The sequence below is a fragment of the Urocampus carinirostris genome, chromosome 5 (assembly GCF_059441175.1).
Source record: "Urocampus carinirostris isolate Australia breed hairy pipefish chromosome 5, RoL_Ucar_1.0, whole genome shotgun sequence".
Taxonomy (NCBI): Eukaryota; Metazoa; Chordata; class Actinopteri; order Syngnathiformes; family Syngnathidae; genus Urocampus; species Urocampus carinirostris.
This window is the reverse complement of record NC_142353.1, coordinates 19,504,900-19,517,959: the sequence shown is the minus strand read 5'-3', so window position 1 is coordinate 19,517,959 and position 13,060 is coordinate 19,504,900. Positions and strand designations below refer to the sequence as shown.

Below are 13,060 nucleotides of genomic sequence, written 5' to 3'. Positions count from 1 at the left end.
ATGTTGGCTAAACCAAGCAGCTCCTTGCAGAACTTTGGATTATGATTGTCATTGCTAAAACATCAAAAGCGGGGTGGAATTTGTCTCGGTAACGTAAATTGGAAAATGTTATTTTTTTAAGGATGCTGTTTTTTAGTCCAGTTAAAGGTCAATGCCATACTGCGTTGGCCCAAACTGGAGAGATCAACCATGCAAAATACCCAACACCACCTTTGAAAATAAAGGCGCTCCACAATGTCAATGACATCAAGGTTTTCTCTTCTAATCTTTTTTTTGAACCGGCACAGATAAGATAAAATAAATAAAATCGAACCTTCACCCTCCCTCCCTTTGGAGGACATTTAACACTTGTCACATTTCTCGCTCTTTGTCCCTTTTCTGTGGAAATTAAAGTTGAAAAAAAAATAATCACTAGCTTGTTGCAGGAACCCCTTACCGGCCAGTGGGTTCTGCATTCCATGCACATCATTTGTGTGTCACCCTACATTGCTTTGCTTCAGTGCAGTGTGAAATTGGCCTTCTGAGACCACTGCAAGGCGACTCTCTCTCCTATCCACTCCAACAAGGTATTGACCAGGCGGACATGAAAACACATTGTCCTCCAGTGGCTTAAAACACACTCAGACAATAACATGCAGTACAGATTTAATGCAGACAATGGGACAACGACAGGGGTCTTATTAGGAGTAAAAGATTCCCCCTGCACTGCACCGTAGCCTCCTGGTGTTGATGGCTAATTTGCATACGCTATAAAACAAGCGGATGCCTCATGCAGGCAGGCAGTATTTTAGATTAAGAATTTATAGAGTGAAACCTCCTCCATGCTGAGCTGTTTGGTAAGAGCAGCTGCAAAGAGGCTAAAAAGAGGAGTGCAGGTCAGTTTTATATATTTGACCACGAGATGTCTCTGAAGGGTTTTGTTGCAACCCAAACATGTACAAGGAAAAAGGCAAACTATGGAGACTCAAAGTGAACAAAATATAACGTAGGGGGTATCACGTTTGCCCTGGCCTTTTAGATATAACAAAAAAAGGGGGGAAATTAAAAAGAAAGAAAATAAATAAGAAAAAAAAGAGAGAGAACAACATATAATCTAAAAGAAAAAGGGGAATGAAAATAAACAAAAAACAGAAATACAACAAGAAGAAAAAAGGAAAAGGGAAAAAAGAAAAGAAAAATAGAAAAACAAAAGATGCAAAAAATCCATAAAAAAAGGAGGAAACAAGAAAAAGGAATATAATGGGAAACAATAAAATAAAGGAAAATAAGTAAATGTTAAAAAAAATAATAAGAAAAGGAAAACATAAAAAAAGGAATATTTTGGATGGCCAACACTTATCTGACAGTGGAGCTTTTTTTTATTTTTTTTACTGCGTTTTATTTTTTTTCACTTTTTTTGTGTGGAAATAAGAATGAATTAAAATGACGTCCAAAAGAAAGAATGTGTTGCCTTTGGCAGCAAGATGGCGGACAATAATGTAATCTGCCGCTAGGTGAGGATCATCTTATGTTAAATACATTTTAATTTCTCGACCACCAAGTATTTTTAAAAAAATGCATGTTTGCATCATAGTTCATATAGTTTTCTTCTTATTTAAAACATTATTGTTTTTATGTTTTTTCCCCCAATGTTTATTTTTACCACCAGGAGGCACTAAATAATACACACTGTCCCTTTAAGGAAACATAAGGAAATTCAGGAGTGAGTACTGACAGTCCAAGACTTGTGATTATCATCTGAACACTACATTCTGTCTTTTAACTAAGGATGTTTGATAAATATGTGTTTCTTTACACTTGAGTAGCCATTGATGCCAATACGAGACACACCAACTACATCCATTTACTTTGACTTGTCACATAAACAAATCCAAACAAAAGACTGTCAGGTTATGGCACCACACCTTCGCCAGAGGACACAAACCAGGGGTTGCAGAACCGAGCACACGTGTGCCCAAACCAATGACCGTTTGGACAGCACACGGGGTTGGTCATTGCCATTTCCATTCACTTCCATCCTGTTTTCAGTTACCATGTAGGCTTTGGTTTTTGTTTCCTGTACAGATACTTTGCTAGTTGTTTTAATACCTGGTTTGTTTGTTTTATGTTCCTGTTTTGTTTTTTGTTAATCAATAGCATCCTCTGTTGAGCACACCTTTCTACGGCTTCCCTGCAATTGGGTCCAGCTCTGTAAAATATGACAGAATGGCCCAACCACCAAAAGTCCCAGGAGGCAACTTCCACAACCCTGTCTCAGGATTGAGGAGAACGTTTTTCAGCCACTTCTGTATCCCATGCATGTGCTAAAAGGTCCCTCTCCTGGTGACAAAAAGGTCACTCAGTCGATCGCTCCCTGGAAACACAAGGACCCTCAGCTGCCCCTGTAATCGTCGCAAGAAGGTCCCAGTCCCTGCTACTAGGAAAGGAGTCCTCAACCGCTTTTGGCCTTGTTTTGACGGGCCAGAAAAGGTCCTTTAGCCGCCACATGTTCTGGTAAAGGTGGCGTGCCAGCACCTTTTCAGTTAAAATGTCATTTAATTAATTAAATACACAATGTCTATAATTTCCCATTTTTAGTTCCTTATTATCCCCAGAGTACTCAAATGACAACCCAAGTAGGAACAATACTGTGAGGAGTGGTAATACTTTAAAAGTAGGCTGTTATCAGCACTTATACTTACACCTTCCCTGGACACTGTATAATAGTTGACCACTAGACTCCGCTGTATTGCGTAGTGTATTTTAAAATTGGTGCTTCAGAGCACCAGAAAGAGTACAAACTACAGAGACTCCAAGTGATCAAACTGACCCATTTTCCTTCTCCTTTTTTTGTCTAGCTGTTCACAAGGTTTTTAGTTTATGGGAGTACCCTTAGCAACATGTTGATTCCCTCTTAGTGAGCCTCATATTATTTAAAATAAATACTAACTTTTGAATAATAACATTATGTTAACAGACATTAGTTTCCTACATCCTCTCTGCTCTAAATCTCAGAGCTCCGCGAATATCATGCACATTCAAAGGTGCTCTGGGCCCTCCAAATCCAATGGAGTACACATCCACTTTGGCGACTGTAGAAGGGAATCTTATGATAATGGCGCAAACATCAAAGGTTCAAATAAAGGTGTCCAGGTTAGTCTTTTAAAGAAACATCCATGTGTTTTGTATGTGCCTGGTGGAGCCCATTGCTTAATTTTAGTGGTTTAAAATGCTGCTAAAGTGTCCGTGGATGCCACTTGCTTTTTTGGAAATGTGGAAAAAGGAACAAAGTTTTTACAGGTTCACCTCAAAGGTGGGCCATCATGATCCAGCATGTGGACATCGCACTCAAGTCCTGTAGTGAAACACGATGGGAGACCAGATATCAAGCAGTCAAAGTGAGAGAAGCTTTGCGAGAGGTTGGGGGAAAACAACTGACCCCATGGTGAAAGTTGAAAGCCTTTCACTTGCTGAATAAGTCAGACCATTCAGATTTAGATTTTGCCTCATGGTTTGGTATGTCATTCTCTCCACAAGAAAACTACTTCAGTCCACCAACACGCAGATTGATGTTGCCATGAGCTTTGTTCAGAGAAAGCAAAACAATATAGTTATCAGCTACAGGACAACTGGATTTGAAAATGTACAGGTCTTGGCAAAAATCATGTCCAAACAAATACACACTGATTCAGTGCTGAAACAGAAGAGGTTGCAAACTTCTCTTACTAAGATACAAATGTTTGCATGGACTTGCGCCCTCTTATTTCTCAGATTTGGTTCCTTATGTTCCTGCTGTAGCCTTAGCTTGGAAAATGTCGGTCTACTTGTGACTCAAAGAGCCAAAAAGAAGTCTGCAGGCTTGAGAGTGTTTTCTATCCGGGCCCCTGTGCTGTGGAATGCTCTGCCTCCGGATAAAATATCTGCAACTTTAGTGGAAGTTTTTAAATTTAGACTTAAGACTCACTTCTATTCAATAGCTTATGATTGATGCCCACCTCATAATTTCTTCTCATGTCCTTTTTGAGTGCCTGGCTGGTGGCTATACGAGGGAGAGGACGATTCGAGATAAGTCAGCGGACCAGCGTCTTGTCCTGAAGCACGTCAACGCCTGCATAGACCAGCTGGCAGAGATGGGAAGCTGCGTCGTGGCTGTATGGGCCTTTTGGACTGTTTTACAGGCTTGAGGCATCATGGCTGTCATGGTCTGGACATTTTTTTTTCATACTACCTATTGTTTTTTTTTTTTTTTTTATGTTCATTATGTTTGTGTACTGTTACCCAATGGTAAATCGTTTGCACCCTAATCATCCTGGAAGGGGGATTGTTACTTAGGAGGCCCCTTCTCAAGGTTTCCTTTTTCTTCATGCCAAGGTTTTGAGTTTTCCCTTGCCCATATGTTCGTTTAAGATCAGGCGATGGAATATTTGTAATCCTCTGCAGTCCTTTGAGAAATCTTGTGATTAAGGGCTATACAAATAAATGTGACTTGGCTGGACTAGATTTAGAATATTAATGTCATTGTCAAGGACCAAAAGAACTTATATTTTTTTGAGTTTTCATTTTGAGTGTCCAAGAAAGATTAAACTTCAATTGTGTTTTTGTTTCTCCATCCCCTTTTCATTTAGAAAGTAGTTTTTTTTTTCATTTGTCAGAATGTTTTCTACTCATTTAATAAAATGTGTCAAATGCACAGCCACAACAACATTTGATACATTCCAACTTTGTCACTCTGTTTTGGCTGGCGTGGAAGGCCTCGTCTTTTCTATCTAGAAAATCTACACAAGCTCGAAGCTGACCTTGTCGTTTTTCTGCTAACCTTGTCAACTTGTTTTACCGCTGCTACGCCGAGACATCTTCATAAGTGCGACGGCAACAATTCTCCTTTTAACAAATTTCCATGTCTCATCAAATATGTTCCCCGGGGCTTTTGTGAAGCCACATAAATCAACAACACATAGATTCAATTTAATACATTTTGTCTTGGCACGTAAGTAAGCGTACGCTCCCCTTTGTGTTGCCCGCCTGATGGCAGCTTGATGACTCGCACGCATACACAAACACCATCATAACCGCGTACATATTTTTGCCTTAGGGAATATATTAAGGGGAAGAAAAGCACAACAAGAAAGAAAAACAAGAGTGAAGGATGAAAAAAATGTCACTTTGGTGAATTGAGTGTGTGCACGATAAACACACAGAAGAACGTGGGCCAACTTTAGGCTAAATTAGAAAGAAGGGATGGGAGGGCGCCATCAAATCAGTCAAACTGATGTCATCAAAACTATACGGCACTGTAAACAGGTTTTGGAGACCAACACAAAATATAAACAGGGTCAGCAAGGTTCCCAAGTGACAGGGAGGGAAGAGTACGTGCGACTTAAGTTAATCTCCTAATGTCTGCTCTTTTTATGATTTTGAATTTTTTGTCTTACAAAATGTAAGTGTATTAAAAGGAAAAATGACGAAATGACCTTACTTGAGACAGACTCATGTTGCCATATTGAGAACTTGTAACACTGTTGCTACTTCGACTTGACATAGAAGCAACCTGACTTGCATTAGAATGAAGATGCATGGTTTGGCAAGCAATTACCCTTATAAATGAAATACAAGAGGGATCTTTGCTATTCTCAAAACAAGGAAAATGGGTTTCGTGTTCATCACCACTTTAATTGTAGGCACACAACTTTGGAAACATATCTTGCAACTTATTTTATTTTTTTGTTGCTGCTGAAAGTTATTGCACGGAACTGTGAACATATATACCTTTTGACTTAATTGGGGGATTTGTTGCTTCTCAATGTTAATGCACTTCCTTTCATTTTACTATTGTTAACTATGAACTATTCTTCGTCATCCACATACATTGCACTATGTATTATTAGAACTTAGGGCAGTATCTACATTCCAAAAAGTGGAAAGTGGGATTTTTCTAACCTATGACCAGGAAAATATCATTATAATGGCAATCAAGGTGGGAGGTTCTTATCGTGAAGTCGGACAAAAAATATGTACCCCTGACCTTACTCAGCAAAATGGTAATGCCGATGGAAACACAGACAGTGGATGGTAAAACCTAATCGTATCCCTTCAGCAGAAGAGTTGTAGGGGCACCATTTACTGTGGTGTGTCTTGGCCAAGTACAGCCTGGCGTGGTCCATCCCTCTCCAGGCCAACACTTTACATGATTATAAAAATAGATATGGAAGAGTCTTGATTAAGGGAGTGAGGGGAAGAACAAATGAGGTGGTGATGGAGGAGCAGAGTGGTTTCAGGAAAGGAAGATGATGTGTGGATCAGGTGTTTGCAGTACGACAGGTGTGTGAGAAATATTTTGCAAAAGGTAAGGATGTTTATTTGACTTTCATGGACTTGGAAAAGGCGTATGACAGAGTTGATAGAGAAGCGTTGTGGCAAGTGATGGCAATGTATGGAGTAGGTGGAAAGTTTTTGTAAGAATTGAAGAGTTTTTATGTGAACAGCAGAGAATGTGTAAGAGTAGGGAGTGAGACAAGTCAGTGGTTTCCTGTGTTGACTGGTGTGAGACAGGGGTGTGTGATGTCACCATGGCTGTTTAATGTGTACATGGATGGCGTGGTGAAAGAGGTGAATGCAAGAGTATTTGGCAGAGGTGTAGAGATGACCGATAACAGTGGATTAGTGTGGCAGGTAAGGTAGTTGTTCTTTGGAGATGGCACAGCGCTTGTGGCCGATTCTGAGGAAAAATTGAGAAGGTTGGTAATGGAGTTTGGAAGAGTGTGTGATAGGCGTAAGTTATGTGTGAATGTTGGGAAGAGTGAGGTGATGAAGTGTTCACGTGATGGAGTGGGAATGGCGTTAGAAATAAGGTTGCATGGACATGTGCTTTGGTTGTGACGTGGCTGCAGTTGGTGTAATGGAGTGCGAGGTATTGCACAGAGTGAATCGAGGAAGCAAGGTTTTGGGTGCTTCGAGGAGAGTGATGAGCAATAAGAGTATGAGTAGGGATGTTAAGAGGGGACTGTATGAGAGTGTGATTGTGCCAACTGTGTTGTATGGTGCAGAGTACTTGGTTGGCTTGGACACATGGAGAGGATGGATGAGGAGCAAATTTTGAAGAGGATCTACAGAGCAGAAGTAAATGGTACGAGACAAAGAGGAAGGACGCGATTGACGTGGATGGATGGTGTTATCAGTGCACTGCAGGAAAGAGGTCTAAATCTAGTGGAAGCTCTTGTTGGTGATAAGAATGAGTGGAGAGGTGTTGTAAAAGGATAGTGGGATATTTGGACGCGTTCTAAGGGATGCGGCAGGGGTAAACCAGTGAAAGCTGTCGGGCCCTGCTGTTGAACAGAAGAGTGTGGTGTGACCCTGACCTAAGTGACATGGCTGCTTTCTTGTGTCCCGTTTCATCTGGAGGGCTAACTTGTTTGGGTGTTTGGGCATTTGGGTTGGCCATGGTCCAAACATGTTTGCGTGTGTTTTTTCTATGTTTTCCCCCTTTTTTATTTTCTTTGTTATTTTATGTGTTTGTCTTGCTGTTGGTCACCCATCTGGAGGGATATGACCAAGGTAGATAGATAGATATATAGATAGATCAATTAATTATTTGATTGATCCAGTTATTTAACACAACTTTACTCAACACACAAGTTTCCTAGAAGTCAAAATGTCTTTTAATAAGCAAAATAAAAACAGAAAAAAGTTTGCAATCAGTCTTTGTTGCAGTTTACGTTCATGTTGTTAAAAACGAAAACATATTCTAAAGGATTTGGCCCTGCTGATCAGTAAGTATCAATCCTCTGGCAATATTTTCAGCATAAGAATTCAACACTAAATGGCAGAAAAGGCTTTGGTCAGATCTTTGTCCACACATTGAGTAGCCCCCACTTCTATCCAGTGACTGAGAGTTTGATGGCAGCCCCCGAGTGACAAAAAAATGCGTGAGCCCGTCACCGAAAACTAGAGGCTAAAAGGTTCTCAAAACTTTCATGCATCGCTCATGCATGCATTCGGTATTTTTGCAAGAGAATATTATTTTGCAAGCAAAGAGTCCTTGTGTCATTGGAAAACATTGGTTATATATCGGAGGTATCAATAATACAAAAAAAAAGCACCAATGTAAAAGTCCTGCTTGAAATGCATCCTTTCACAGAAGCTGTTTTCTTAATTTTCTTGGAAATGAGAGACTTAGCAATGTTCAACTGTTGTTTACTTAACCCTGGTAAATGTTAGAAACATACCTTTTTTCCTCATGAAAGATGAAGATGGAGCTGGTTGGTAGGAACCCTTAACCACTATTATCGTAGGAGCACCATTTCCTGTGGTGTCTATTGGACAAGTAAAGCCTGGTGGCACCCATCCCTATCCAGCCAACAAATGTTTCCACCTTGCTTTCAAAAATGTGTCAAAATGACTGAAATTGGCTGGCATTTGCATTTCCCATTTGAACAAAATGTCATTAAATGAGTTAACAAATGGTAAGCCTATATTACGATTTTAGAGTCATATTTGCATTATTCAAGTATTTATTTTGATTCAATGCTTGGAGCAAAATAAATATGGCAGGGGTAAAAAAAACAAAACATGATGCACTGTTTTTGATTCTCTACATCACAGAACATGTCATTTCAATGTTTCTTTCTTCCAGAGTCATGCACGCTAATGTTTAACACAACACGCCTTGTGTTACAATTTTAATTTTATACCCAATTGAGTTCTGTCATTTTGTTGCACAAAGCCTGTAGAATAATTAGATGCAGGAAAAGGGATAATAGAAGTTAGCAATTAAACGTAGTACAAGATCAATAACGCGGTCGGTTGTCTTTGTTTTATTTGGCGTTTAATGATTGAGCTTGGCAGGGATTTACCTCGAGCTGCTGCGCTTTGGCACTTTTGGGGTCGCAGAGGGACGTGTTGATCCGGTGGTTGTGCTTGACACAACGCTGAGTTGTGTTTTGCGGCATCGGGAAAGTCTGGCGCACCAACGTCAGACGACCCACCGACTTCATTACCAACTCATGGAGGTCATAATCGGAGATTTCCTGGGAGAATGGAAAGAAATCGATGACAAATAAGTTGCTGTAAAGTTGATGTAAACCTTCCTTTAAAAGTTCATTCAAACTATCCGCAGAATGTGTTCATGGCGAAATTCAAGTAATTTTTAAAGACTTTTGAAGCAAATTTGTTAAACGTCTCTTGTGCCATTTAAAAGAAGAATAAATCCGCTGTGAATCATGTATTTTGCATATCCACAACTATGTTTGCAATTTACATATGTAAAAGACATGCATTTCAGGTGAATTGGCCGGCCCAAATTGTCCCTAGGTGTGACTGAGCGAATGAGTTGTCTGTCCACGAATGCCCTGCAATTGGCTGGCACCCAGTTCAGGGTGTCCCCTGCCCACTGCCCGGAGATGGCTGGGATGGGCTCCAGCCCCCCCGTGACCCTAATAAGGATAAGCGGTACAGCTAATGAGATGAGATGAAGTGAGATGTTTTAATCTTGTGTGTCAATTCATCAAAACACATAACTTAAAGATCTTGAGTAAATCACAAAGATACTTGTGGATTTGGACAATGCGTAAATATTAGAGACACATCTCTCCCCATAAAATGAGGGTAAAATGAGGGCAAAATGTAGCTAACATTTTCAGTTGCAGTAATTTCTTCTTATTACAGTTTACCAATGGGAAACCTAACTCAATTTTTATGCAGGGTCCATGATAAATGTCCGTAATTGATATGTAATCCTTGCACTAATGCACATCTCCTAGTGCCCTGTTTAGGTGAACCAGGTTGCTGTATCGTATTGCTACTTCATAGGACAATGCTATACAAACTAATGTTGGCTGCTGTTAATCTTGTGGGAAGAACACATGCAATTGCAAATTAAAGCCACCAATAGAGCATTGTCAGTGTTATTTTTTTAGCAGACTTGTTGAGAAACATGACAACAATTTTGTCATTTACAAGCACAACAGACAAAATTCTAGCACTTTTCACTCCATCAAAACACAACATTAGAACTTAAGGATTTTCAAGTCTTTCAAGACTGCAACAAACTAAAAAAAAATTGTTACTTGATTTTTAATGAACTCCTATGGATAAATACTTACAGTATTCCCCACACAAGGTACCGCATTATAAGGCACATGGAACTAGGGCTATGGTTGCCCTACAAAGAAATAAGTTCCATATGTGTGTATTGATTGATTAACTGAAATATATGGCTAATCACAATTGCAAAAATTGGTTAAAATATTATCAAATCCAGATAGCTGAGGGAGAGCCCCGGACCTTTTCCACTTAACTATTAGGGTTGCAGACGACACATGAAAAGGCAGTTGTTTTATGTCACATGGACACTATTTTAGTCATGGTATCACATTGCGGATGTTAAAATCGGGCCAGGTCGCTAGAATATTGTCAGACATTAACCTGTCCATATACATAAAGGGTACATTATAAGTCATTACAAAACGCATGTGACTAAACTGAATAAAGCAAATTACATTGTATGGAGTGCTTTAGTCATTCCGAAATATATCAACAAAAACAAATGTGGGGTATTAAAAAAGGGAGATAACATTTTCTACCGATGTTTAAACACTATCTGTTTTCTCATTTGGTTCACATGTGTTACAGGTACTGCGACTAAAAATAATTTATTAATGAGATATGACCTAATCCCCTGTCTACATCATAGGCTTAAGCTGAAATAGTTGTTTATATTATTTATTTGGTAAAAAAAAATAAAATTATTCACACAAATTATTTCATTTGCATTCTACATAGTCTAACAAATTTAAAGATGCCTTGACCACATCATGTACATCATTTTTAACCGGCATACCAAATTAAACATATCACCTTATATGTGGATGCTCAGTTCCAATAGCTCGTGCAATTCAATGTGTATCCGCGTGAGTGTGTTTGTGTGTCTCAGATTAGTTTAGCTCTGGTCCCCGAAAGTCTAACACCGCCACTGAAAGTCACACTGGGTTAATGCCCTTCACTTTGTTAGCGACAAATTCTAGCACAAACATTGACGTGGGGTGGCATGAAAATGCGCCCTGAGTGTGAGTTCTTTGCATTAATGTATAAGACCTGAGTGTTGTCAGAGTTATGGTGTGGAGGGGCAATACAGGATTCCTGCCTGCCCTTGACTACTTGGTGTGAATCTTAATTCCGCTTCCACCAACAGATGCGCATTTTTTTCCAAGATTTTTTCAGCGTTTTTTTCTCTTCAGGTTTTGATATTGTAATCCAGAGCCAGTGGCCAAGTTTTTGGGATTTGTGCCACATCCCGCCCCCACAAGCCCGCAGATAGATTGCTCACTTGTAGTGTTTTGAAACTTGAGAGGACACGGCATACACACAAGGTTAAACGTGCTGAAGATTTCGTTATTTCACTTCTTGTGTGAGGTGGGCATAATAATATTTTTAATGCACACTGCCTGCTGCGAGACAAAGATGCTCTTAAATAGCTTACTACACCCTAAAAAAATCCTAATTATGAAAAAGTACTTGTATGTGAAACATCCGCAATTAAAAAAAAAACATTAATTTTCGAAAGCTTTTTCTTTGAACAGTTTACATTTCTGACTGAGTCTTGTGGATATGTATTTGCCATACAGATATCTATCTACTTGTCTTTTTTCTGCTTTTCTTCAAATTTTCTCCCACTTATCTTTGTGATTTTAATTGTGCCTGGATGCAACCTTAAAGAAAGAGATTAAATCTAGTCAACAACTTACATTCAATAGCTTTTGAGAACACAGAGGTGTTCTCTTCTGGGAAGAAACTGCATTTTTGTCAACAGATCTACTTTTTTGCACATGAGAAGTGTCCCATCCAAATAACTTTATAAGTAAAGGCATTGTGAAAGGGTTTAAACTAAAGAAAACAAACCTGTGAAATAAATGTCTCCGTAATACATAAGGTTCACAGTAAGCTGCTACTTTAAGTCAGTTTTTAACACATTATTTGTCACACGTCTGCATGTAGTAGATCCTGATCTTTGAGCCCAACCTGGTTTCCATGTCCCCCTTGTTCTAAACAGCTACTTCTCATCAGCAAGATGTTTAATTAAGGACCTGCTCAACAAATCAGTATCCTTCAGTGTTAGGGCATCAGAGTTTGGGAAGGGAGTCATGGGAAACACATGACTTTGGATTGCAAAGTGCGGGGATCCCTAACTCTTAGAATGGTGCCTTCATAGGATATTTGTGTCAGAGAACATAGACACTGGAGTCTTTCGCTACAATTCCTTGTTCTGTTTTATATCAGGAGATATAACCAATTCCAGTAGGAACAAATAATTGTCAACAACAAACACGGGAATTGTTCACCTTCAGTCACTTGCCTGAGGCCATATCCTGTCAAACTACCAGTTGATCAGACAGTTGGGGAAAAAACTATATTAAATATCACAAAAACCTGGCAGATCATTGTTTGCCAACTCCATAAACCTAAAATTCTGATACCTCCTATCAACCCTAAAATGAATTTGGCTCTTTTTCTTCTTCTGGATTTTTTTAAAACCATATTTCATCTCTTATTGTACTTTGTTCTCTGGTCTTTTTCCATAACACCCTGTTCCCCAGTACATTAAACCGTTCCTTCTTGAGTGAAAAACTATCAATTTCCCCTTCATCCTTTTTTATAACCTCCTATTTCTACTATTAACCCTGCCAAGCACTCAAACATTCTTTTTCGGGGAATGAAAAACAAAAAACCCACAGTATTTATTGCTTAAAGTGTATGTGCGATTGCCCTCTGTTGCCATCAACACACTGATAAACAATAGAAGCATTTCCCCAGTACTAATCAGTTGACTGTTTGTATGAGCTAATATGTTTCTCTTTTGGTCTGTTGTGTTTCCTATACGCAAAATAAGAAACAGAATAAAACACTAGATAGGTAGATAGATAGATAGATAGATACTTTATTCATCCCCTAAGGGAAATTCACTAAAGATATGCTTGCATTTGATATTGGTTGATAACATCCATTTCTAAATTGCTTTAATTTTGCCATATTTACTTTGCAGCGCTGGAAATATCTTTGTTGTTTAAATAACAGGGTAATTAAACTAGTT

General features: G+C 39.1%; 1 protein-coding gene across 3 annotated transcripts in view; it reads right to left on the bottom strand.

The window, feature by feature from the left end:
* grid2 (glutamate receptor, ionotropic, delta 2) overlaps window positions 1-13,060 on the bottom strand; it is a 669,082-nt gene that overhangs the window by 228,640 nt on the left and 427,382 nt on the right. For all 3 annotated transcript variants that reach the window (XM_088336089.1, XM_088336090.1, XM_088336092.1), the window contains exon 6: window positions 8,829-9,002. In XM_088336089.1, the coding sequence (XP_088192215.1) occupies window positions 8,829-9,002 (174 nt within the window). The remainder of the gene's footprint in view (window positions 1-8,828; window positions 9,003-13,060) is intronic.